The 27056-nt window shown below is 37.3% G+C and overlaps 2 protein-coding genes across 5 annotated transcripts in view; one reads left to right on the top strand and one right to left on the bottom strand.

Moving 5' to 3' along the window:
- Positions 1 to 27056, bottom strand: part of LOC125238814 (WD repeat-containing protein 7) — a 191326-nt gene that overhangs the window by 110339 nt on the left and 53931 nt on the right. The window lies entirely within an intron of this gene.
- On the top strand, positions 17974 to 25234 carry LOC125238820 (cuticle protein 1-like). Of its 2 annotated transcripts, XM_048146267.1 has the most exons (3): positions 17974 to 18054; positions 23151 to 23411; positions 24519 to 25234. In XM_048146267.1, exons 1-3 carry the CDS (start codon positions 18043 to 18045, stop codon positions 24693 to 24695), a joined length of 450 nt encoding a protein of 149 aa, XP_048002224.1. In that variant the 5' UTR covers positions 17974 to 18042; the 3' UTR covers positions 24696 to 25234. The 2 variants fall into 2 exon arrangements, 1 of the variants encoding a protein (XP_048002224.1); XR_007178473.1 differs by lacking the exons at positions 17974 to 18054; positions 23151 to 23411 and adding an exon at positions 23876 to 23991 and having other exon boundaries at positions 24519 to 24651.

The following is a 27056-nucleotide window of genomic DNA, read 5'->3' on the forward strand; positions in this document are numbered from 1 at the left end:
GAAGTTTACTGTGACAAAGCTTTAAAGTGTTTTACAGTGACATCTTAGCTGTCTATTGGTAAACCTTATGTCGTTGCAGTAACGTACACAAATAAATAGTCTTATGGTTTATGATGGTAGTTAGCAATTATTTTATTGAGTGTAGAGCTAAAAGTCAAGTAGAGCTGTACAGAAAATTAAAAATTCAATCAAAAAAAAAGTAACGATCAGATTAAAAGATGAATACTCTAGATGAGTTTAAAAAAATAAAAATCAGTTGGGGTGTCTGAGGTTTTGAGTGATACCGGAAACACCGTGTAGAAACCTTATACCATTTAAAGTTCAACATCAGATGCAACCACTAAACCTACGGACCGATTCTCATCATGTACGGTTACCGCATTCGAGGCTGTGAACTGAATATTGTCACATTACGGTATTTACGAAACAATTTACTATAGGCTGAGACCAGTAAAACATGACCCCTAGGCTGATTTAACACGACATTTTTTGACGACCATTCGGTCAAGTTGTGTTCGAATGTATGGGAAATTAAAAAAAATTAAATCCAGCTAAACTTTAATGTAGTATGGTACCTTAGGGTAAGGTGCTTTTACGCACACTAGCGTCCCCTACCGTCCCCCTGACGTTTGGGGCTAGGCTGATCTGTGTAAGGTGGGACAATATTTATTTAAAAGAGGCAATGAGATTACATAACGAGTCACCACACCACTCAATGGATCAATGCAATCACTTCAGCCATGGTGAGGAAAACTTGATTTCTCCATGAAACAGATACTCGTAGATAGATAGATAGATAGAATACTCTTTATTGGCACACCTCAGCAAAAGATACAGAAAAAAGATACTGTGGAGACAAAACAAATGATTATAAATAGAGGCAGACAACAAGCGGTCTGATCGCTAAAGAGCGATCGAGAGAGAGAAAAAGTTGTTAACAACTGAATCAGGAGAAATGTAAAATGGAGAGACCCAGCACTCAATAATAAATATTCAGTAACAAGTAGAATCGTATTCATTAGAGCTCAAACTGTATACCTATTTCTATTTTTTATAATTTTTTGGTTATGGAAAATAGTCAGCACGGGAAGCATGGTCGCGCGATAGACGATAAAATATATAATAGGGACGGCCTGATATTTTATCGTCTATCGCACGACCATGCTTCCCGTGCAGGTGGCGTTCTAGCAGTGTAGACAAACGACCTAATTTGGGCAAGAAATGTAAGTTTTCTTAAACAAGTCGATGAAGAAAATCTTGGTCTAATAAGGGTTCCTTTTGTACCTTTTTGGTACGGAGCCCTAAAAACGGCGGTCAGTGCCTTGCGCGAATCACAATATTATCAGGCCCCGTAGCCGAATGGCATTTCTCCGACGCCAAACGAAAGCGATACGCCGCTGGCTCTGTCGCGCCAATACGCAAGCGCGATAGAGATAGATATCTACTAGCGCTTCGTTTCGTGAGCGTTTCGTGAGCGATTGTGCCATTCGGCTAGCCACCCAGAGGTCCAACTAACACTGGTCACTAGTAACTTTGTGAATACCGACTGTCATTCAAGCGTTGTGACATGAACTAGTTAAAAAAACAAATGAAATACATGTTGACATGTGTGTCGAAGCCATAAAGGAGACATCCTTTTTTGGCGTCATCTTTCGTGACACATCGCTTTTCATTCACGATTTAATCTTACTCGGTTTGTCAAGGGGGACATATATAAACTGCGTGTTTAAGCTAAAGCGTGCTGCTTAAAAAATGTGGTATGGGTACAAATCTGACTTAATTTTTTTTTTTAACTCTCTCTCTCTACTTGATGCAAAGAGTAGGTATGGATCAATAAATAATAATCAATAGTTTATTGCAAGAACATAGTGAAATGCCATACAGGCTAAGCTGATATACTTTTCAATTCTGATGAGTCTGATGACTATTATCCACTGGATAATTCCTAGAGAGATCCCGTTAGCATTTGCTCCACCCCTATACCTCCCGTGGGTGTCGTAGAAGTTGACTGTGGGATACAGGTTCATTTGTGGTGTGAGTGATGCGATAGCAACCTGTCACTGCATTATCACAATGTAGTTTTCCTTCAATAGGTACCTTAGTTGCTAGACTTAGTTAGACATTGCTGGCAACCCCATGCTAGCAAACACAAAGTGTTCGGAGCTCTACGAGTTTTTATTCAAAATTAATAAGTAAAATCGTATAAAATCAGAGTTGGTTTATTTAATAGTGCTTAACAACATAAAGGACACCCATATACAAGAACAAAACGGGTAGCAAAAGAAGGATTCACGACAAAATAAGTTCCTGGTAAGATCCATCATCTGACTGTTTCATTTAAAATTGTAAACAAAGCATACGTATCTGTCATACCTTGCCCTGATTGGCTATCACACTTGACAGGCGTGCACTATTACCAACCGCACAAGCAAAATTAATGTTGCCAGGCGAAAAAAAAAAATTCGTTCAGAAACTGACAATCGATTTTTTAAATCGATTATATATTCGAATCGATAAGAATACGAATGATTATACTGTAAATTATATATTTCATCAAAATGACTCCTAATAAAAAAACACGAAAAGAAATTAGCAAAAAGCAGAAGCAATGTGCAAAATGCGCCGAAGAAATCAAACAACCTAAACATAAGGAATGTATGAAGTGCTCTATATGTAAACTTTCGCTTCATTTAAACTGCACAAACGTTACATTAGCACGCTTTCGTCTCATGTCACTTCAGTCTAAAGAGGAATGGAAATGTAGCCGTTGTCTGGGATCAGCATTGACAGAATATTTATTGCCTCTACCATCCTCGATATCTAAATTAGTAAAAGAAAATGTAGGATCAACTAATAAGACGCAAGAAAAATGCCAACCTAACACAGACAAAGAACCACAAAGTACACCAAATAGGGTCATAAACAATACGGACAAAGAACCTCAATGTACATCGAATATAGACAACATAACTCGTCGCAAAAAAATTATAGACCGACTGAGTCCATCTAGCTTGCATACTTCAAAGAGCTCCATAGACGATTCTACTGACTCAATTCTAAACAATAGCTCTCAAAGTATGCCAAATGACACAGAGTCGTCACAAATAGCAGATCTTAGAGACACTATCCAACTACTTAAAATACAACTGGAAAGCGCCCATGAGGAAATTACTAATTTGAACGTTGAGGTAACAAGGTTAACAAAAAACCAAGTTGATTTAGAACGACAAATAGCAACGTTAAAAAGTTTACTCGGCGATAAAACGCCAATTCGCAGATCTACTCCAAAAAACAAAACGAGGGTTTCGTGCACATGTATGACACTGACACCGAAAAACTCAAGTACGACATCTCCAACATTGAACAGTAATCCCCTAAATAAAATTAGAAAGACGCTGGCAATGCCGAATACTCCACCCACAACGCAGAACCACGAGAATTTTCTGCACAAGGCTACGATGACAGATGAGCAGCTCTCAGGCATGGCCATCCAGACGCAGGAGATAACTCACAAAACATCATTAACATCCGTACCTACAGCTCTACCAAGGCCATTAGAAAACGGAAGTCTTGAAACTGAACCCAATATAGTCATAGTCGGCACCCAGCAATGTGTAGGACTCGCAGCAGCTCTAACACGCTCAAGAGCGACAAACAATTATGTAAAATATAGAGTTACTGCTATCACAAAACCATATGCACTAAGCAATGAAATAACAAGGACCTGTCAAACGAAGCAGTTAAAAACAGAAGACAAAATTGTGATATGCGTCGGTGAAAACGACCACAATGTGAAATATACTTTATCTCAGTTGCGGATCATACTCAAAAAGCTAGCTAACTTCACAGTGTTAATATTGAGTGTTCAACAAAATGTAAATGTACATACTAGTAAGTTGAATATTGCGATTGAAGGATTATGTAAGGAATTTTCTAATAGTCACTTTATTGATTGTGCGCGTAAGACACTTTCTAAAATGTGTACTTCAATTAGTTATGAGATAGACTGTATTGACTATCGAAACAAATATTTAAACTTAAGTGAACTTAAAAAAATGATGGTGCGTAATGAACCAAGCCAAGTGAGAATTAAAACAAAATTAAGAAAGGGCACTATTCCATATTATTTTGCACGTGATAACTCCAAAAAACTGGCAGAAAATGTAAATAAGAGTCCTTTACAGTGCTCCACAGAAAGGAACCAGACAAGCAAAGGAACAATACCTTACTACTTTCCGGTAGTGAATAAAAATGAGTTTTTTCGAGCCTAATCATATCACTCCCAATGTTTTTTCAATCTTTCACCAGAATATAGCTAGTATTTTAGCCAAACAGGATATATTACAACTAACATTAAATGATCTAAAGCAAAAAAAATACGTTCCGGATATAATATGTCTAACGGAGACGTTCCTTAAACCAGGCTATGAAAATTACGTAAATCTCTACAATTATGACATGGTAGCTGGGTTTTGTAGAGAGAAACAAAGGGGTGGATCATGTATTTTAGCTAAAGAGGGTCTAAATTATAGGGAAATACCAGCTGTAAAAAATCTGGCCGTGGAAAAAGTGTTTGAGGCCTGTGGCATAGAATTGCCACAGCAAAAGCTTGTTATTATCTGCCTTTACAGAACACCGTCATCTAACGTAAACATATTTTTGGACAAACTTGATTTATTGCTTCATGAGTTACATAATTTATATAATTCAAATATGAATTTCGTAATAACTGGTGACTTTAATATAAACACTTTGAAAAAAAGCTCTTCGGTAACAGAATTAAAAGATCTCACGAAAAATTATAATATGATCTTACACATTAATGTACCCACTCGTAAGTCATCATGCATTGACCACTTTTTGAGTAATATTCCTACAGCCAATGCAACTGTTCTTCCACTATATCTCTCTGACCATGATACAGCACAACTATTGAGCTTTTCTACTAACATGCCAGTGCCGAAGCCCATTACATTTTATATCTATAAGAGAGACTACAGCCGAGACAACGTAACAAAATTCAAGCACTGTCTGCAGAACATTTCTTGGTCAGACATCTACGAAGAAACCAATTTAAATCTGGCTTTCAACAACTTCCACGATATACTTTGTCTCTTCTACAATCTCTGTTTCCCAAAAATACGAATAATGGTAAATAATACTAATAAACAGAAACAAAACTGGATAACTAAGGGTTTAAAAGTGAGCTGTAAAGCCAAACGTCAAATAAGATACAAGTATTATAAAGAGAAAAATGAAAGCCTTAAGACTATGTATACCAAATATTCAAGCCTACTAAAACGGTGTATTTATAGTTCTAAAAAAAATGCTAACATAAAATTTATTAAAAAAAGTTCTAACAAATGTAGAGCATCATGGTTAGTCATAAAAAACCAAATATCTTGCCCAAAGCCACCAGTAACAATAGAACGCGTCGTGCATAATGACACGATAGTCACAGATCCAGTTGAAATCGCCACTACCTTTAATGATTATTATGTAGAGTCTACTTTGAAATTACAAACTCTGCCGTCCATAAATTATAACATCTATAACATTAGAAGCAACTCCATGTTTTTGAATCCAGTGTCGGAAACTGAACTTAAAAATATAGTGGCGTCTTTAAAAAATACAAAATCAGAAGGTTATGATGGTATTAGTACAAGTGTGATAAAGGCCAGCATAACTGAAACTGCGAGCATTTTAACACACTTAGTAAACCAATCATTTATGTCGGGGACTTTTCCTGAAGCGCTTAAAAAGTCGGTAGTAAAACCACTATTTAAAAAAGGAAAAAAAGACGACATAAGTAATTACCGGCCAATAACATTGATTCCTATCTTATCAAAAATCTTTGAGAAATGCATGTTAAAGAGATTGCTTGATTTTTGTACAAAATACGACATTATCAAAAAGGAGCAGTTTGGCTTCCAAAAACACAAATCAACAACTTTAGCCATTTTCTCGATACTAAAGCTAATATTTTCAGGTCTTAACGGAAATCACTGGACTACAGGGCTATTTTTCGATCTCTCTAAAGCCTTTGATTTTGTATCTCATAGTTTATTATTAAAAAAACTCGAAACACTCGGAATAAGAGGGCCAGCTCTCCAGTGGATAGAGTCATATTTAAAAAATAGGAATCAATGCGTCCAGATTACAAGGAAAAGTGAAAATGACGAGATGACTAACTACTCATCTGGATATAGACACAACCTAAGCGGAGTCCCACAGGGAAGTGTTTTAGGGCCAATATTATTTTTGCTCTATATTAATGACATCACTGACATAACGAATCACAGTTGCATTTTATTTGCTGATGACATATCTATGATTGTCACGTCTGATAAAGAAATTTGTACAATTAATGACCACGAACAAGAAATTAATAATACGATCGATAAAGTAAAATACTGGCTTAATTCGAATAACTTAAAAATAAATCTAGATAAATCTAAATATATAAATTTTAATAAATCAATAAATCCGAATTTAAATGTTAATTTGCAAGTTCCTAGCATAGAAAATGTGATGCAGACAAAATTCCTAGGAATAACTCTAGATGAGAATCTGGACTGGAGGGCACAATTGGAGAACGTTACTAGTCGAATAAATAAATATGTGTTCGCACTCAAACAACTCCGTAGAGTTACTGATGCTAAAACGGCATTATCCTGCTATCATGCGTACGTAGAGTCAGTTTTGCGTTATGGCCTAATAATATGGGGTAATAGCACAGACTTTAATCGAGCTTTTGTCGCGCAAAAAAAATGCATTCGAGCATTAAACGGGATGCGACCAGGTGAATCTTGCAGACCGCTTTTTGAAAGACTTGGTTTGTTACCACTTCCTTCTCTATATATTTGTGAAATGTGCATGTTTGTTCATAAACACTTAGATTTATTTAAAAAAGCCTGTGATAGCCATCCACGCTCTTGCCGTAACCCGGACAGATTATTACCCGATGAACATCCAAGATTAGCAAAACATAAAAAAAGTTGTACGATTATGTGTCTTAATATGTATAACACCTTACCAAACGAATTAAAACAATTAAATATTACTGCATTCAAACGACAGTTGCATGAATGGCTTAAACAATTTAATTTTTATAGCACAAAAGAGTTTTTGGACATGAAAAATAATTAATTAATCTGTACGACTTTATATTTTAAATGAATGAAATGTATGAAATTTATTAATGTATACATTTGCATGATATTTTTATAAGTTTTTTGTATATAGTTTGTGTACATAGTTTGCATACCATTAATGGTTAAACATGAAACTTACCACCTATCGCATTAACACCTGTGTAATTGGTATTGTTTAAAGCAAATAAATTATTCTTATTCTTATTCTTATTCTTATTCTTAAGAGTCGCAATGAATAACCTAACCACAAAATTAAAATTTTGAAAAAAACCCCAACATAGTGGACCTATTTTCATGAAACATGGCTAAGAACACTTCCGACTAATTCAGCTTTCAAACAAAATAAACTAAATGTAAATCGGTTCATCCGTTCGGGAGCTACGGTGCCACAGACAGACAAACAGACAAACAGACAAACATACAGACAGACACGTCAAACTTATAACACCCCGTCGTTTTTGCGTCGGGGGTTAAAAATGAAATTCTTTCTACTCCTTTGGGAATACAGGCGTTGCGTGAGTTATGTATATCGTCACTACTTTTAAAAAATCTCGTATCTCACGTTGTTCCTCAAAGTTAAAACGCAGTAAGTCTATTTGCATTCCATACATAATACTTACTACAATTTTTTTTTCATTGACAGACGAAGATACTAGTTTTTTTTTAAGTAGTGACGTTATGTATCACTTGTGTAGGTATAAGATCGCAAATAAATCACGGCTCAAATATCAAACGGCATTGAAATCTAGATTCCATAACCAGATTAGGTTACTCAATTATCTGGATCTAGTTGCGAGCGCGGCAAGTACAGGGCTTACTGGTAAATGCGATGAATGTCTTGTATAATCGGTACTTCATTAATTTAATAGTTAGACTAATTGACTTATAGTTATAAACATTAGTAGGGCCCACTGACGATCAGTCCGCCGACACCGGTCTGTCAACCGAGGGTGAATAATCTACCTAGCTAGATTATTTTATTATCTTTGAGAACCGCACTTTTTTCTAGTATGAATAGGTAGACGTTTGACCACGATCACACCTGATGATAAGTGATGATGCTGTCTACGGTGGAGCACGCTTACCTATGAGATACCTATTTACTCTTGCTTTAAAGAGACCTAGATTGTACTCATGCGGAATGCGGATGTCGCGACGAACGAAAAGTCTAATGCTCACCAATTTTTAGCTAATATTACAATAGATAAATCAGTATTCTGTTTTCAATTCCCTCTGCTTGTAGTATAAGTTGTAAACTGTTCTAATATTAAATTTTTGGTAGATGGTAGACGAGATACAGTAGCCACCACGTATCGAGTAGTGGTACTGATAATTCACGCTATTTGACGCGTGATTGTCGCTAGATGTCACTTAACTATGCCTATACAAATAACCCGCATTTACTGATGTATAGAGTTACAAGTCTACCCTTACTTATTCCTCTATGTATACGACGAGTAGGTATTACACTAAAGATAACACCCCTTCGTTTTTGCGTCGGGGGTTAAAAACGACCAAGCACAAGTATACTGGTGCCGAACCGGAATTCGAGCTCAGGTCTTCAGTTTAAGCGGCTGACATGGCCACCAGTGGTCGGGTGGTCTAGTGGTATGGACGTTAGCCGCGTAAGATGACCCGGACTCGATTCTAGGCTAGCCCACCAGTTAGTTGACTCGGTCTCTTTTTCTAGCTACTATATCACTAATAAATATTGTATGCATTACATGTAGTGTAACTAACTACTTATTTACTTCAATAACCTAAACACAAAATTAAAATTTTGAAAAAACCCCCGACCGCGACATAGTAGACCGATTTTCATGAAACATAAGAGATAAGAACACTCCCGACTAACTCAACTTTCAGACAAAAAAAAACTAAATCTAAATCGGTTCATCCGTTCGGGAGCTACGATGCCACAGACAGACACACACACAGACAGACAGACAGACGCGTTAAACTTATAACCTATCGTTTTTGCGTCGGGGGTTAAAAAAAAGTCAAAAAATAATTTTATTTGTTTGTTAGGTTTTAGGTTATCCGGCTGTTGTTTACGTATGTTGTTAAGAGTATTTGTATTGTATTAACTTGTATTGTATTTGTTCCCTACTCTAATAATAATATGTACAGTTTTCAAGTCTCGCCCTTGTAACAACAGCAGGGTATGGCGTCAGCTGGGCGGCCTTCCCATTCCGACCGATACCGCCTCCGAACTAGATTTACAAAGGTCGTTTACCCTAGGCTTTAGATTTAGGTTTGAGTCTGAAGTTTACAGTATAATAAAGAGTACAGTACAGTATGGTCACTCCCTGCTTCCCGCTGAAAGTGCCGCCCACCCGCTCTCGGTTACCTCACATTTACCGCCTGTCAAGAACGCGACCAGTCGACCTGTCTTATCTCACTCACACAAGCGTGCATTCGCCAACACGAGCATTGTGTGGATGAGTGCGTAGGAACGCATATCTTTCATATATTTGATCGCGATTGTCCGAGGTGTGGTTTAGGTAAGCTAAGACTACGAGGCGAGAAGTGACAGACTTAGCTTATGAGAATCGTAGATCTACGAAATGACTCTAAATCTAACCTTGACAATGGTATTACCACACCTCGGACACTGGCGACACAGTATAGTAAAGAGTACTATCGTACAGTATGGCCACTCCCACTCCCCGCAGAAAGCGTCGCCCACCCCCTCTCGGTTACCTCACAGTTACCGCCGGTCAAAAACGCGAACAGTCGACCTGTCATATCTCACTCATACAAGCATGGTACGCGTTCACCTACACGAGCTTAGGCTGTGTGCTAAGAACGGCTCTTTCATATATTTGATCACCAGTGTCCGAGGTGTGCTGGCGATCAAATATATGAAAGAGGCGCGTTCCTAGCACACAGTCTAAGCTCGTGTAGGTGAACGCGTACTATGCTTGTATGAGTGAAATATGACAGGTCAACTGTTCGCGTTTTTGATAGGCGGTAACTGTTAGCTAACCTAGGGGGTGGGCGGCACTTTCAGCAGGGAGCGGAAGTGGCCATACTGTACGAAAAGTACTTTTTATTATACTGTGGTATTACTGGGGTTAAGACGCGTGCCTTTGGTCCGTATACGGACATCCATACCGATATTCATCATCATCATCATTTCAGCCATTAATCGCCCACTGCTGAGCATAGGCCTCCCTTCGTGTACGCCACTCATCCCGGTCCTGGGCTAATCTCATCCAGAAGTGCCCCTCAGTTTTTCGAATGTCGTCCATTATAAATGGGAAAGTCTGTGTGTCTGTTTGTCTATCCATCTTTCACGGCAAAACAGCAAGAATTGACGTCATTTTCTGAGTGGAGATAGGCGAATGGATGGAGAGTGACATACGCTACTTTTTGGCTCTTTCTAAGCCCCTACTTCTCTAAACTGGGGGGGGGGGGGGAAGTTTGTATGAAGCATTCAGCAATTTTCGAATTTAACGCGAGCGAAGCGAATGTATAATATACACCGTGTTTTTTTTTTGTTTTCCGTTAAATTCGACACATAGCTAGGTTAATTATCAGGAACCCCTGTATATCAGTTTTAGTTAAATTCGCAAAAAAAAATTGTTCATCATTTTCATACATAATAAATGAATTTATTAGTGTGAGAGACCCTTAAGAATAACATTCAAGTTAGTGTCAAATGATTGACGGCACATGTCAAAACAAATAACATTAGAAATTGGTAAAGGCTGTCACACACGTGTTCAGTAATTATCTTTATTTTTTTAATTAGGTACTCGATAACCGTAAGAGTTAAGACGCTAGTTTCTTAGAGAAACTTATTGTATTTGATTTAAAGAACCTTCCCTTAAAGTTAACGGAATTCAATAAAAACAGGGTGTATAATATAGTATGACATGAAGCAAAATTTGTAACTGCTTCAGTAATAATTTTTCGACGTTAGAGGTAACGTAGTGCGTAGGCACCTGCAGGGTTAGCACATGATTGCCGCGAGAGTATGTCGCCGCGAGATAGATCATGTCATCTTCTAATTGTATTAATGGCATAAGGACGGGTAGTCTATCTCACGGCGACATACTTTCGCGCCCATCATGAAATGTACATATCATCACTACTTTTAAAAAATCTCGTATCTCACGCTGTTCCTCAAAGTTAAAACGCAGTAAGTCTATATGCATTCCATACATACTTACTACAATTTTATTTTCATTGACAGACGAAGATACAAGTTTTTTTTTCTACTCCAGCACTTAAATCTGTCAATTAGATTATTGTCAGCGGTATCCAAATTAAGTTCATTTGAGTAACGATGAGAAAGTCTATTTGTCTATAGGTTCATATGATTACTGCTAGCAGTAATCATATGAATATAGGAGTTCTGTTTTTTTTTTTTTTAAAGCACAACTTCCATTTATCAGGTATGTTTTCATTTGCAGCAATAAGTAACTTTTAATAAATAATATAATATTTAGGTTCATAATTTAAATCAAGATGAAAAAATAAACTGAAATGCGTTTTTAATATGAGATATTGCAAAACAAAGGTAAAAATCATAAGTTTATCCAATAACTAGCTTTTACCCGCGGCTTCGCCCGCGTAATAAAAGTATTCATTAAGATTTTCATTTGGATCCTTAGGTTTCTCTGGTATATTTATCTGCGATTATTTCGATTGCACATAATACTTTTGCTTGCAATGATTGTAGAAATATTACACATCGACCACAGCGTAGGTAATTCTATATACGCTGGGGAAACCTTTATAAACATCCCACATAGCCCGTATTTCGACACTATATGATCGGTGGGTAAAAAGTACTTTTTTCTATTATCCCTTACAATTTTTTACATTTTGCTTATACTTATCGCAAACGTAATCTTCAAGCAAGCAAACAACGATCGTCTTAGAGCACTTTGATTGTAAGAGACCGCCGACCGATTATCCGTATCCCTCTAACGATACCCATATTATCCGTATCCGTATCCGTATCCCTATCTCTATCCCTATCGCTAACGCTATGGCTATCGCTATCCCTATCGCTATCCCTATCCCTTATCAAGATAACACTAAGTTCTCGCGCTTTGTACACATATTTAAAGTCACATACAGGTCGAAAGCGATTAATTAACATTATTTTTACCTTTTTTCCCAACGTTTCGGCCAGGTTGCACTGGCCGTGGTCGCGGAAGACTGACGTCCCAGCAAAATGTCACCGGAGATGTAAACAACACAAAACTACCCGATATTAATTTATAATATCTGGGCGACCGAGCTTCGCTCGGTTCTATTTTAATATATCACGTCTTTAGATAAAAAAAAAACTCTTATAAATACAAAAACAAAAAAAAGACAAAAAACAAAAACTTAATTTCTGGCCGGGATTCGAAACCCTGACACCTACGATCTATCTGCGTACATTAGACCGACCTCGTGCGACTGAGCTACGCGGAATCGATGCGCGCGCGGCGAAATTAAGGACCATATTTTACGTTTACAAATGCGAAAGAAAAACTCAAGAAAACTCGAAAATTCGCGTTTTCCGGGATCTAAGGCTACGCTAGATCGATTTTTCACCCCGAAAACCCCCACAAAACAAATTTCAGCGAAATCGTTAGAGCGGTTTCCGAGATCGTCGGTATATATAAATAAATAAATAAATAAATAAATAAATAAATAAATAAATATACAAGAATTGCTCGTTTAATAGTATAAGATAAATGTTCGGGGTAGACAAATAAATATAATCTACCCGCATGTAATTATTTACGACATCACATTAGAAACCTCAAAAATAACAGTACATCTCCACTATTTAATGGATGTTATTATACATATAAACCTTCCTCTTGAATCACTCTATCTATTAAAAAAAACCGCATCAAAATCCGTTGCGTAGTTTCAAAGATTTAAGCATACAAAGGGACATCGGGACATAGGGACAGAAAAAGTGACTTTGTTTTATACTATGTAGTGATTTTACATTCGATATTTAAATATTCTTGAACGCAACCATATTTTTCGTAATTGAAAACCGGCTTATTTTCTATTTCTCTTGTCTATGGTATGTTTGACATTTGTAAACTTTTGACGAAACTATTTGAACTACATATTTCGGTGTTGTGTAGTTTGTTTTAATTCGACGTTATTGTGCAAAAACTTAAGTGATTATGAGTGATTCTGGTGAAACAATGTACTTCCGAAGAAATCAAGGCTATGGCGCTCAAAGTGACTGACAATTTGTTACCTGAAAAGTCACCAAAAATGTTATGATTGTTTTGACATGGAAATTGCAAAAAAATGTTTCAACTTTCTCTGAAACCGCGTTGTTGGCATATTTTGAAGAATTGTGCAACAAATTCTCGCCATCAACATTGCGGACAGAATACCTAAGATCCGCACAAATGTTCCCATTCATGATATGAAGTACGTAAGTGACCCATTTTATTATTCTCGAATACGTATGTATTTGGCTGTCGTAGAAAAAGTATAGTATACAATCGTAACATTATGAAGGCTATAAATATAATATACTATTAAAAGTAGTGACGATATTTACTGTGGCATGTTCATAAGATAACCAAACCACAAAATTAAAATTTTGATAAAACCCGCGACCGCGACATAGTGGACCGATTTTCATGAAACATGGCTAACACTCCCGACTAACTCAGCTATCAAACAAAAAAACTAAATCGAAATCGGTTCATCCGTTCGGGAGCTACGATGCCACAGACAGACACACACACAGACAGACAGACAAACAGACCGACAGACAGACAGACACGTCAAACTTATAACACCCCGTCGTTTTTGCGTCGGGGGTTAAAAACTATTGGTGTAAGCCAAATCAGAATCACCAAAGCCAAACCAACTAACCTAAGTGACCGGCCACACCAGAGCGTCGCGTGTCTCGGGGCGCGCAACGGGCGTCCGCGCCACGCCGCTTCAGTGTAATTCAAAAAACGCCTCCTCAGTACATTTTGTATAGGAAAGACGTAAGACGCGCCCCAGGTGGCGTGGCGGCGGCGGGGCGCGCGCCGCTCCGCTTGGCGGCGCGCCTTACGTCCTTCCTATACAAAATGTACTGAGGAGACGCTTTTTGAATTACACTCAGGTGGCGTGGCGCGGACGCCCTTTGCGCGCCCCGAGACACGCGACGGATAAGTGGGAACGCTGCCTTACAAATGAAATGATACATGTTTAAATGTGTTGTCTTATCAAATAATACGTAAATAATCAGCTGACGACATACCCCGCCTCTGTTGCGACTTGCAAGGCAAGGGCGGAATGAAATGCTCTCAATATATTCATTATCTTATTTAACTTTTAAACGAGCAATTCTTGTATTTTTTTTTTTTTTTCAGTAGCCTACCTAGTGTCCCACTGCTGGGCAAAGGCCTCCCCCCTAGATTTCCAATCCTCCCGATTAAGTGCAGCATCCGTCCAGTTGTTAAGAAAGGAGTCCAGGTCATCCCGCCAATTTATTTATTTATTTATTTATTTATATATACCGACGATCTCGGAAACCGCTCTAACGATTTCGCCGAAATTTGTTATGTGGGGGTTTTCGGGGGTGAAAAATCCCGGAAAACGCGAATTTTCGAGTTTTCATGAGTTTTTCTGTCGCGGTAGTAAACGTAAAATATGGTCGTTAATTTCGCCGCGCGCACGAGGTCGGTCTAATGTAGGCAGATAGATCGTAGGTGTCAGGGTTTCGAATCCCGGCCAGAAATTATTTTTTTGTTTTTTGTCTTTTTTTTTGTATTTATAAGAGTATTTTTTTTATCTAAAGACGTGATATATTAAAATAGAACCCGCCCAGATATTCTTATATTATATTGGACAATCTGGGTTTACATTATCGTACCTTATGGAACAGACAGATATGCGAAATATTATATTTATTTAAACTAAAACGATCTTCACTCATATCATTAAAGTAAAACGGGACTTATTAAACGTCGGGTTAAACATAAACGTAAGTTTTACGCGATTAAGTCCCATTTTAATTGAATAATATGCGAAATATTTTTGATATTTTTCAAAAGGTGATGTATGAAAAATTATGAGGTCATAACAGGACACACAGAACTGATTATAACAGTCAATGAGTTTTCACGTCATGGTTGATGTCTGAGTCTCGTGTAAGCCACATAATAGTACATTACATCAGAGGCCGGGAAAATGAGGATTTCCGGCCAAGTGGGTATATACGGATAGGGATACGAGGCCGGGAATCCGTTTTCACGCCGAGGCATGTATAGTTTACTTTACAGTCCTCTCGAGTTGTTGCGCCCAAAAAGCGATACTTCCCAGCCCATTTTAAGGAACGTAAAGACAATATTTCATTGCATGTTTGAGAAAAGTATATTTAAATCCATCCTTTCGACCTTCATCGATGGTTTACTGTGAAATCCGATAAATCGAGATAATTTTTCTTTGAAATAAGAACATTGTGGTAATTGCACACAGTTCGAATTTCAAAAACCAGTTTGCTCAAGTTATCGGGTTTCACCAGTAAACCCTCGCGTGATCATGGCCTAACCCTCAAAACAGTACCACCTCCAGAAGTTACTGCCAACATGGCTACCTATTTCAAGTCTCATGAATGAAGTCACAAAATGCTCGTTCGTTTATACAGCCACGAATGACTTTGTGCCTCGCTTTACAGGCCCTACTTGGATCATCTGTCAAGTTTAGCGTAACCTCGGCTTATTGGCTAACCATGGAACGTCCAAGTGAGCCTAAAGGGCTATAGGACTCCTGAAGACATAGCAAACTCCTGTAACATCTAAAGTATAACCAGAAATTCGCCATATTGCGGAATTTATTTAGAACTATTTTCTTCATAATATACTGAACTGACACCACATACAGAAAAACAGCGCCCTCTTGACAAGTCATATATTTCTATTGTCCCAAAGCTGTAAGAACCTCTTTTTGACACATGACAGCGTCCACAAAACGTAAACTGGCGCGACCTAATGAAACTTTAAATAAAATCCTGTAATAATATTTAAAAAAATCAAATACTTTAAAACAATATTTCGCTTACTTTAAACATAATCTAACACATGTTACATTTTTGCGGATCTTCGTTAGTGAGTATTTTACGATATTAATTTATCACGCAGGATTTACTTATTATGTCATTTATCATTGATTTTTATTTTTAAACTAGTACTGTGGCAGAGACTGTCATTTCGATTCAAATGACATTTCAGTAAGTTGATAGAAATCGTATATTTGTTTAAGCGCCTCCTTGTACATAGGGTCTAATCGATTCAACCAATTCGAAATTAATCGTTAGATTTGGCAAACGATACGTCTTAGCCACTTCGCAACATACTTCAAAACAAATGTGTCAAAAATGTGAACTTACAAATCCGGGACAATTAAATAGTCAATTACAACCGGCGGCCGGTGCCTTCGGGATAGTAACATTCCAAATTCAAAACAACGACTTTTATGAAACACAAATAAACATCCTGGCTGAAATATCACCCCGCAAAACAAGTGCATCTCAAAGACAAACATAACTTTGCCGGTGGTGAAATTCGGAACTACATTTCGCGATACAATTTTCGCTTGACATGTGAGCAGTGGCGCCAATGTTGACGGTAAAGTAAAGTGGTGCTCTAAATGTCAGGGCGTGCGACAGTTTTTTATTTGGATAAAAGAGCTTCCTGCTCCACCCATCGGATCAGCACCTTTGTACGTGCCTTTGCGCAGAGTTGTGGATATTTAGAGGCGGCAAGGAAAAAATCATACGTCAAGCCTGGCCTAAAATATATGACTATTATCAAGAAGGCCCTGTTATTCTTATATATGCGGTGACCGTTCAGTTTAGTATGAAGAAATTAGTTCTAATGAAATTCCGCAACATCATATACAGGGTAAACCTAATACGGGCGAACCTCTTAACGGTGGTGAGTATAGGACATACAAAATGGAATTAGATAACTTTTACTTAAAATTGTAATTTTTTTTTCATCCATACAAATTAATTCGGCCCGCAACGTAATGTTTCTGGTTTCATTTATCGCCCTTATTAGGTTTACGCGCTGTATTTCTGGTCCGGTTTTAGTTGGTGTTTATTTTTGGTGTTTTCGTAATAGCTGCTCATGCAAATTATAAACTGAAATAGACACCATACACTAAATGAAATAATTTGATTTGTTCCCTACATTGAGCTGCTCATGTAAGTATATAAAATGCAAGGCGTATAATTCTATCTTAACTAGTTTTAAAGTATTTTTAATGCCGTTCCGTGGAGTCCACTTAAAAATCATGTATGTACGCTATTTTATACTAGAACTAGGAGTACCTACAGTGTTTTTTTATTATATTCTTGTGTATGTCATAATAACAATTCAACTCAAATTATATTTTTTTTTTATGTGATCGAAGGTAAAAAAACTTGACAGTTCCACAAATAATTAACTTATTTTTGAAGATTTAGTATGAAAGATTTTCAGGAATTATGTTTTATCTCTTGGTTTCAGTAGATTCTGTATTTTTTATTTTTATCATTACTCTTTCTAGCGGCGGAAAGTGGTTAAATCTTTATTTTACAAGATAATAACCTTATTAGGTATCTAAACTTTACAATTATAATTACAATCATAAAACCATCTTGTAACTCTTGATTTTATTAATAATTTCTATGTGGGGAAAAACGTTATCATTATCAATCGCATATAATTCCTAATTAGTAACACAACACGGAAACTGATACCTACAATCAGCTCTAGCCCTTCTTATGCCCACAAAAAGATACTTTATCGTAGCAATGATTACTGGCCACTTTCAATACAGCTGTACAGCAACGCACGTATAAAAGACCTAACGCACCGCTGGCCAGCATTCAGTAGCTATCTAGCAGTCTGACAAGAAGTGCAAGATGAGATTTCTGGTAAATTTTCTTCTTAAAAAAAAGTGATAACGGATTACGAAATTTAAAGAAAACTGAACGCGCCCTTTTGTCAACGCTCGTTTTCGAATTTCAAATTTTCGCGCCAAAATTTGACAAGTGATTTTTTTTAAGTGTGCAAAGTGGCCAGTACTCCGTTATCGTTTTAAGTCAGATGCGGATGAAACCTTGTCGCAGTGAAAGCTGTTATTGTCACTTTTGGATGTGATAAAAAACACATATATTTAATTGATTTGACAAGGTTACATGCGTATCATTTTTTGCTTAATATTCAATAGTGTTATAAAAACTGTATGCATTGTCGTATAGCTGTACTAACATTCGGAACTGATGTAGTGTTATTTATGATTTGCATTATGTTAAGTAGTTTATACACATGTCAATCTGTCAATCTAGTTCGTTACATTTGTAACATTCCTATTTTAAATTATAACCGGTGTATTAATTGCTTAACTTACTTTTAAAATAAATAGAACTTGACTTTTATACTTTACTTACAATTATAGTATTTAACTATTACATTGCTAAATGGTTAATTTTCCTAGCCGGATTACAAATAACCGTTTTATATAATTTAACGATTCACTAATTACCTAAAAAACTCGTTAACAATATAACCGTTAACAATAAAAAATAAACATTCAAATAAAGAACATATCACTGGCCGTTTATAATTGACAGCTGCCATAAATGAAATGCGTTCGGATAATCGATTCTGCACCTTATTAGGAGGCAATAAAGATTGTTATGGTCGCATAATGACAATTTGTATGTGAAGGTCGTATGTCGACGATGTTCGCATATAAAATATATTGAAATATGCGATACGAAATAGTTTAAATTGTTTTGTACAGATGGTTCACATATATATCTTTTTGGTAGTTCTTTTATTTGATATCTAGTGAAAATAGAGTATTTCTAAATTAACGTTTCCAAAGTATTATAAAACAATGTTACTAAAATATACAAAAACTCCAAATATGTAACGTTAACAAACACCAACTTTAACAATATTATATCGTCATTTCCTAAACTGAATTTAGCAATCTTTTTGCAAAATATTTTGTATACTTTATATTTTGAATCTCCCATTTACTATTTTTATAAATACTAATTATACTAAATAGGTACCAATTTTAGGGAAGTGGGGGGGTTAGAGATAGACAAAAAGTAGCCTTTGTCACTCTCCATCCCTTCAACTCTCTCAACTTAAAAAATCAAGTCAATACGATGCTCCGTTTAGCCGTGAAAGACGAGACGGACAAACAAACAGACACACACTTTCCCATTTATAATATTAGTATGGATTAAGTACTAGCCATATATTTATAAAGACTAATGCCTTAATCTAAATCGTAGAATTTAGGCATTGCAACATGCCAGCGAATTTACGCGACAATTCAAACATTCTGTTGCGAAACGACCACGCCCTAGACTTAGTACAGAACCAGTACCTAAAGTCTAGAACAATCTGTTACGACGGACAGATCTCATTAAGATAATTTAAATAAATAAAAAAAATAAAAATAAAAAAATCCACCAATTATAGAATAGCGAAATATTATACACTTAGTTATTAAATTTTAGTTAAAATAGTAAAAAAATATATATAGAACCATTAGATATATAAGCTAATTGTAGACATATTCTTCTTTAATTTTTTTAATAATTGTTACTATAATTTTTTTTTTTTGGTGTGGAATTAAAAGATAATTTAAATAAAGACACCTAAATATAAACTTACTAGCTTTTGCTCGCGGCTTCGCTCGCGTCAGAAAGAGACAGAAAGTAGCCTACGTCACTCTCCATCCCTTCAACTATCTCCACTTAAAAAATCACGTCAACCCGTCGCTTCGTTTTGCCGTGAAAGACGGACAAACGAACAGACACACACACTTTCCCATTTATAATATTATAGTATGGAAGTATGCATACATGTTATATTTTATCTAAACCAGATCATACATTTAGGTCATTGCCACAGGACGGTTATATGTCGTCACTTTCCTTTTCGGGGTAACAATACGTGTTCAAAATAAATCGCTGAACATTAGCGTCTTGTGAATAAAGTGAGCATACGAGTAGCGTAGGAAGGTCGTTGCTTCGTTTTAAAGACTGCGCAAAGAGGGACATCATCTCCTCCTAGCCCTTTGTAAAAATTGGCCGCCTTGCGCTTACCATTTTGCAGTTCGCTGTAGAAGAAAGAGGGACATGATTGCCTTTCGTATTGACCACCAACACTGGGAGAGGGTCGGAGAGCAACGAACGGAGTGGCGCAAATGCACTCTCGCAGAATTTGTGATGAGACATGGTTTGCTGCACTTGCTGATAAGAGACAGAAGCGACGCCAAGGTGTATCAGCGCCGATTTCCGCAAATTCTTCTTGTCAGTCCTGCGGTAGACTATGTCGGTCTCGCATCGGTCTATTAAGTCACCAAAAAGAAGTTTATTTGGAGCAATCCGCAATTTTCGAATTTAACACGAGCGACGCTGCGGGAAAAAGCTAGTATTTTTTATATAATTAACCTTAAGTCAGTTTTTTTTTTTTTCAGAATTGATTTACCCAAGTTTGAAGTTAAGCGACACAAATGTAGTAAACGTACATAATAATGTAATAAAACTCGCATGTGAGTTCTCGTACCGCCTAAATAGGCCTTAATGGCTAAACTAAACAATCAAGTAATTACAGCAACCGATAATCAAAGTGCAAAGTGGTTTTGCTACATTCGCCTATTACCTTCTGTATTCTGTAGTAACACTGCTGGATTCTTCGCTGAAATCAGTTCATTTCTTGTACGCATTGGACTACAATTATCATAAATTAGGTTGAAATTTCAGTGATTGATGTGTCTAGGGTTAGGCGAAATTTGGTTACAACAACGAATAATTAAGTGTTAGAGTGTGTGGTTCTTTATTATACATACTTGGGCAGATAAGACATCTTAACACGTTCACTGCGGTAGGGGTTTTTAAGACTTCTTATGAATTATGGTTACGTTACTTGCCGCAGCGAAGGTGTTAAAATTTCTTATTACTTCAAATTACGTCCGAAATGACTATGTATCTATGATGAGTGTAGATGATAAGTAAAGAAATTTCATACAGCCTTGCAACTTTGGTTCTTAAAGGTCAAATTGTGATAATAGGTACATTGCAAAGAGAAAAACTAACAAAATTAAAATTTTGAAAAAAACCTCGACATAGTGGACCGATTTACATGAACAAAAAAGACTCAATCGAAATCATCAGTTCGGGAGCTACAATGCCACAGACAGACACATCAAACTTATAACACCCCGTCGTTTTTGCGTCGGGGGTTAAAAACGAAATATAAAGTAAAATTATAAGTGAAAATCGTGTTTTCATTCAATGTACAAATCGTTTTACGAAAGGTGACAGGAATGGAATGAACAAAACTTTGATTCTATGACACCTGTATCGATATATGCAGTTACAACTGTCAAGAGCTACCATCATCCTCCTTGCGTTATCCCGGCATTTGCCACGACTCATGGGAGCCTGGGGTTCGCTTTGACAAGAGCTACCATTTTATTGGTTAATCTGTCACACACGTGCATTTATTCATTCACTCGTTCCATTCGTGCCAGCTCGTGTGAACAAAGTTGTAAGTAATGTAACGTTAACTTTTACGAACGACGAAAGTAACGTAAGTAGCCTATGTCAGTCTCCATCCCTTCAACTATCTCCACTTAAAAAATCACGTCAATTCGTCGGTCCGTTTTGCCGTGAAAGACGGACAAACAGATACACATTCCCATTTATAATATTATAAAAGTATGTATTTTCATGTGTATAATCGATTGATAAAGGATCTAACAATAAAAATCCAAACAGTACAATACGCAGACAAATTAGGTAAAATTATTAAACGGCTTGGATTTCTTTCAACCCCTTTTTGCCAAGAGTGGCACTGTAACTTAATAGTGCATGTGCTCTGCCTACCCGTTTACGGGACACAGGCGTGATTATATCACGTATGTATGTATGTATGATTAAACGGTCTACTGAGCTAGGAACACAACTGTAGCATAACAATGAATACATAGAAGGATATTGCGAACGGATGTGATTCGAATGCTTACATATTTATAAACGCGTTTCCGTTTTAGCTGGTAATTAGATTTGTGAATTTAGATGAGATTGAGTAAACAGCGTTTACAATGAAAGTATATTCGGTTAAATTCTTTGGAGAAAGAGGATGTGCAGTCAACCAATTCGAATCCTAGGCCACTGTAGAACCTTTTCACAGTCAACGTCAAAAGTGACTTCTATGGCCAATAATGCACGGTGTCCATAAGACAGGGTTCTAGAGTGGCCTACGACTCAAATTGGTTGACCATACTATGTACTTGTCTACATAACATCTATGCGTTTTTAAATTCCACAGTAAAGTAAATGCAATAAAATTCATAGGTATTACAAATTTTGCATCTGAAATTAAATGAATTCATTCATTCAGTAATAAAACTAATAAATAAGCATTGCACTCCATTAAAATGTATTGGTTTTAAATCGATTACTTGCTCTCATATTGGTTTATAAAATCACTAGCTTGTGCCCGCGGCTTCGCTCGTGTTAGAAAGAGACAAAAAGTAGCCTATGTCATTCTCCATCCCTTCAACTATCTCAACCTAAAAAATCACGTCGATTCGTCGCTCCGTTTTGCCGTGAAAGAGGGACAAAACAAACAGACACATGTCACTTTATCATTAATAACATTAGTATGGATATACGTACCTACTATATAACTTTTCAAATATTTGTGACGTTATCAAAATCATCGTGTTTAATATTGCCATTTTTAATTACATTGCATGTATGTATACATAATATATTATAAATCTTTTTATTGACAAATCAATTGTAATAATAGTACCTACGCTTATTTTCGTAAATAACAACAAACCATAATTATTATGACATCTTCTCCAGTCTAGCGTTTTTTCTGGCCTAGTGCCAGGCTCAGCTTTCCGACTCAATCTTTACTCTTTAAAAGCATTATAAATATGGAATCATTCCCTATTCTTAAAAAAAAATAACGACTAATATTCTTCCAGATCGCTTTCGTCGCCATCCTCGGCTATGCCTCGGCCTCGGCCATCCTCCCCCTCGGCCTCGGCATCAACGCCGGCGACGCGCAAGCGGCCGCCATTGACGCCACCGTGGCTGCGCAGGATCATGCGCGCGCGGCGCTAGAAGGCAACCTCAGAGCCAATGAGGCCGCCGTACAGTGGAACACAGAGGCCGTGCGTCAGTCCGCTGAGGCCGCTAGGGATATCAATGAGAACGCTTACTGGAACGGTGTTGCTGCCTCTCAGGTAACTATACTATTATTGACTAGGTGGCAACTTGAGGGCGAATTAGGCCCCCGTACAGTGGAACACAGAGGCCGTGCGTCAGTCCGCTGAGGCCGCTAGGGATATCAATGAGAACGCTTACTGGAACGGTGTTGCTGCTTCCCAGGTAACTATACTATCATTGACTAAAAAGCAAGTTCAGGCCCAATTAGGCTGCCGTACAGTGGAACACGGAGGCGGTTCGCCAATCCGCTGAGGCCGCTAGGGATATCAATGAGAACGCTTACTGAAACGGTGTTGCTGCTTCCCAGGTAACTATACTATTATTGACTAGAAGGCAACTTGAGGGCGAATGAGGCCGCCGTACAGTGGAACACAGAGGCCGTGCGGCAGTCCGCTGAGGCCGCTGGGGATATCAATGAGAACGCTTACTGGAACGGTGTTGCTGCTTCCCAGGTAACTATACTATTATTGACTAGGTGGCAACTTGAGGGCGAATTAGGCCCCCGTTCAGTGGAACACGGAGGCCGTGCGTCAGTCCGCTGAGGCCGCTGGGGATATCAATGAGAACGCTTACTGGAACGGTGTTGCTGCTTCCCAGGTAACTATGCTATTATTGACTAGAAGGCAACTTGAGGGCGAATGAGGCCGCCGTACAATGGAACACAGAGGCCGTTCGTCAATCCGCTGAGGCCGCTAGGGATATCAATGAGAATGCTTACTGGACTGCAACTGATTATGATTATTATTGACTCTAGTTAAGTACCTACATGGGCAGAGTTTGAGCTTAAGAATTATTATTGAATTTGTTTTGCCCCGTCTCAGGGTGCGTAACAAATACGTTCGTATATGCTGCGTAGCATAACGTATATCTTTATATCGCTCTTTCATATTGACCACATTTGGGAGCGCGAATTTCTGGCATATTTTACATATTTAGCGCATATTTTGTTATGCGAGGGCGAGGCGTTAAAAGTCGAAACTGAGTAAAGTTCATTTATTTTATGAACTAAAAGCATGTATAAATTTAAAGTTCGGAATCCGTCGAAATACTAAAAATAGATAACAACAGCACGGTATCCCAAAAAACGAACATTATAAAACCAGCTAAACAAAATTCAATTTCAGAACGTGGTCGCCGCCGCCCAATCGCAAGCCGCCGCTCTCAGCGGAGTAGCCGCCGGCCGCGCTGGCCTCCTCGGCGCTCACATCGCCCCCATTGCCCCCATCGCCCCCTACGGAGCGTGGGGCGCGCCCCTCATTGGAGGCCTCGGCATCCATGGCGCCGCCCTCCGCGCGTGGTAAACTAACAGCGATGACGCTAACCAGGGCCTTGGAATGTTTTGTTTAAACATTCTAAAGGATGTGTCAACTAAGAACCTGTAGGCTACATCATGATTTGATTTAGGTCTTTGACACACTGTGATATAAATACGCGGATGTTAAATGCCTATGGAGGAACCTGATCTTCAACAGGATATGCTATCACATCGAAAGACTGAAGAAAAAACGCATGTTTATATCGCAAATGTGTATAGGCTTTTTACGATCAAATTATGATGTATTTATAGAACTTCAATGAATAATAATGTTATAAAGTTAAAATCACTGTAAACTTCACCATATTCGCAATTGAGTACTAGTCCTTTTACTTAACCGTATTATGGTGAGTCTATAGTGGACTTTATATTATAAGGTTCTTTCTCTGGTTAGCTATAACGGACTGGATTTAATAGGAAACTGATGCTCAACGGAAAACAAACGGTCTCATTTAGTAACTCTCTTTGTAGATACCATAATGCCATCACTGCCAAAGTGTAAATAAATACACATTTTTAAGACGATGCTGACATTTTATTGACCATTTACCCTTCATTTCCTTTACCCATTAGAGCAAATACATGCACAATTATTGTCCTGGAGCTGTAAGTTCCTCTTATTGACCCTGCCTGCTGCGCCGCGGTCCCGGGTTCGAATCCCGGTAAGGGCATTTATTTGTGTGATGAGCACAGATATTTGTTCCTGAGTCATGGATGTTTTCTATGTATATAAGTATTTATATATTAAATATATCGTTGTCTAAGTACCCACAACACAAGCCTTCTTGAGCTTACCGTGGGCCTCAGTCAATCTGTGTAAGAATGTCCTATATAATATTTATTTATTTCTTTATTTTTTGACACATTTGTTTTGAAGTATGTTGCGATGTAGCTAAGACGTATCGTTTGCCAAATCTATCGACTATTTACGAATTGGTTGAATCGATTAGGTCCTATATACAAGGAGGCGCTTAAACAAATATACGATTTCTATCAACTTACTGAAATGTCATTTGAATCGAAATGACAGGCTCTGCCACAGCACTAGTTTAAAAATAAAAATGAATGATAAATGTCATAATAAGTAAATGCTGCGTGATAAATTAATATTGTAAAAAAACTAAATCAAAATCGGTTCATCCGTTCGGGAGCTACGGTGCCACAGACAGACACACACACAGACAGACAGACAAACAGATAGACAGACAGACAGACAGACAGACACGTGAAACTTATAACACCCCTTCGTTTTTGCGTCGGGGGTTAAAATACTCACTAACGAAGATCCGCAACTGTAAGAGAATGTTTAAAGTAAGCGAAATATTGTTTTTAAGTTCTTGATTTTTTTTATATATTATTACAGAATTTTATTTAAGGTATTTATGTATTTACTTTATTTTTAGTAAAATGTGTTTACATAACCCTAAAACAGAGCAAGACTAAAAACAACCCACGAAAGATAAAGCCCGATTTCTACACACACTTAATAAAACCATTAAAGGACATTACACCGCTCAGATCTTAGCAACGATAGTTAATGGTACCTTAAACCGGTACTTTGCTAGTACATTAATGCTGTATTTGTCCGTTCCAAGATAAATGACAACTCATAGTCACTACCGCTACTTTCCGCACTGAGAGAAAAAAACAACCAGTTGTCATGTTCGTTCAACAAGTTTTTTTGGTTAAAATAGCGCCTACGCTCTTTGGTTCAAACAACAAGTCAGATTTTGTTAAGTGCAACTAGTACATTCTACAATTTCCTTGTCATTTGAATCAACAATGTATTTGAATCAACAAGTCGATTTTATAAAAGCAACATGACACATATTGTTTTAAATATATGTTTGGCTGATCCAAACAAATATCTTTAACAATTTGATCTTGTTTGTTGTTCGTACAAATTCGACTTGTATCATCAATATTGTGACTTTTATTATTTATTTATTTAATTATTATAATCAAAGGTAACAATGGTATAAATATACAGTGCTCCACAAAACTATGTTATAAGTTTGACTGTGGAGTCAAGAAATCAAATACTTCTAAGGTTAACAGTCAGATATCATCAAAATTGACATTGAGAAACATTAAAATAACATTTAAACATAAATTCAGGAAGACGATCCCTTATAGAGTTTCTAAGAAATACTTTTTTAACCGTCTTTTGAAGGTATTTTTGTTTTGTTCCTGTGTTCTATCACTTGGCAGTGAGTTCAGTAAGTAGGGTATGCGTTTTTAAGTGTCCTATCACCGTAGTAATTCGACACTCTAGGAACTACATATTTGCCTGCTGATACGGCTCTGGTGTTATGGCTATGGTTAACTTGTTCAATAAGGTCTTGCT

Source organism: Leguminivora glycinivorella, chromosome 24, assembly GCF_023078275.1.
Source record: "Leguminivora glycinivorella isolate SPB_JAAS2020 chromosome 24, LegGlyc_1.1, whole genome shotgun sequence".
Lineage (NCBI taxonomy): Eukaryota > Metazoa > Arthropoda > Insecta > Lepidoptera > Tortricidae > Leguminivora > Leguminivora glycinivorella.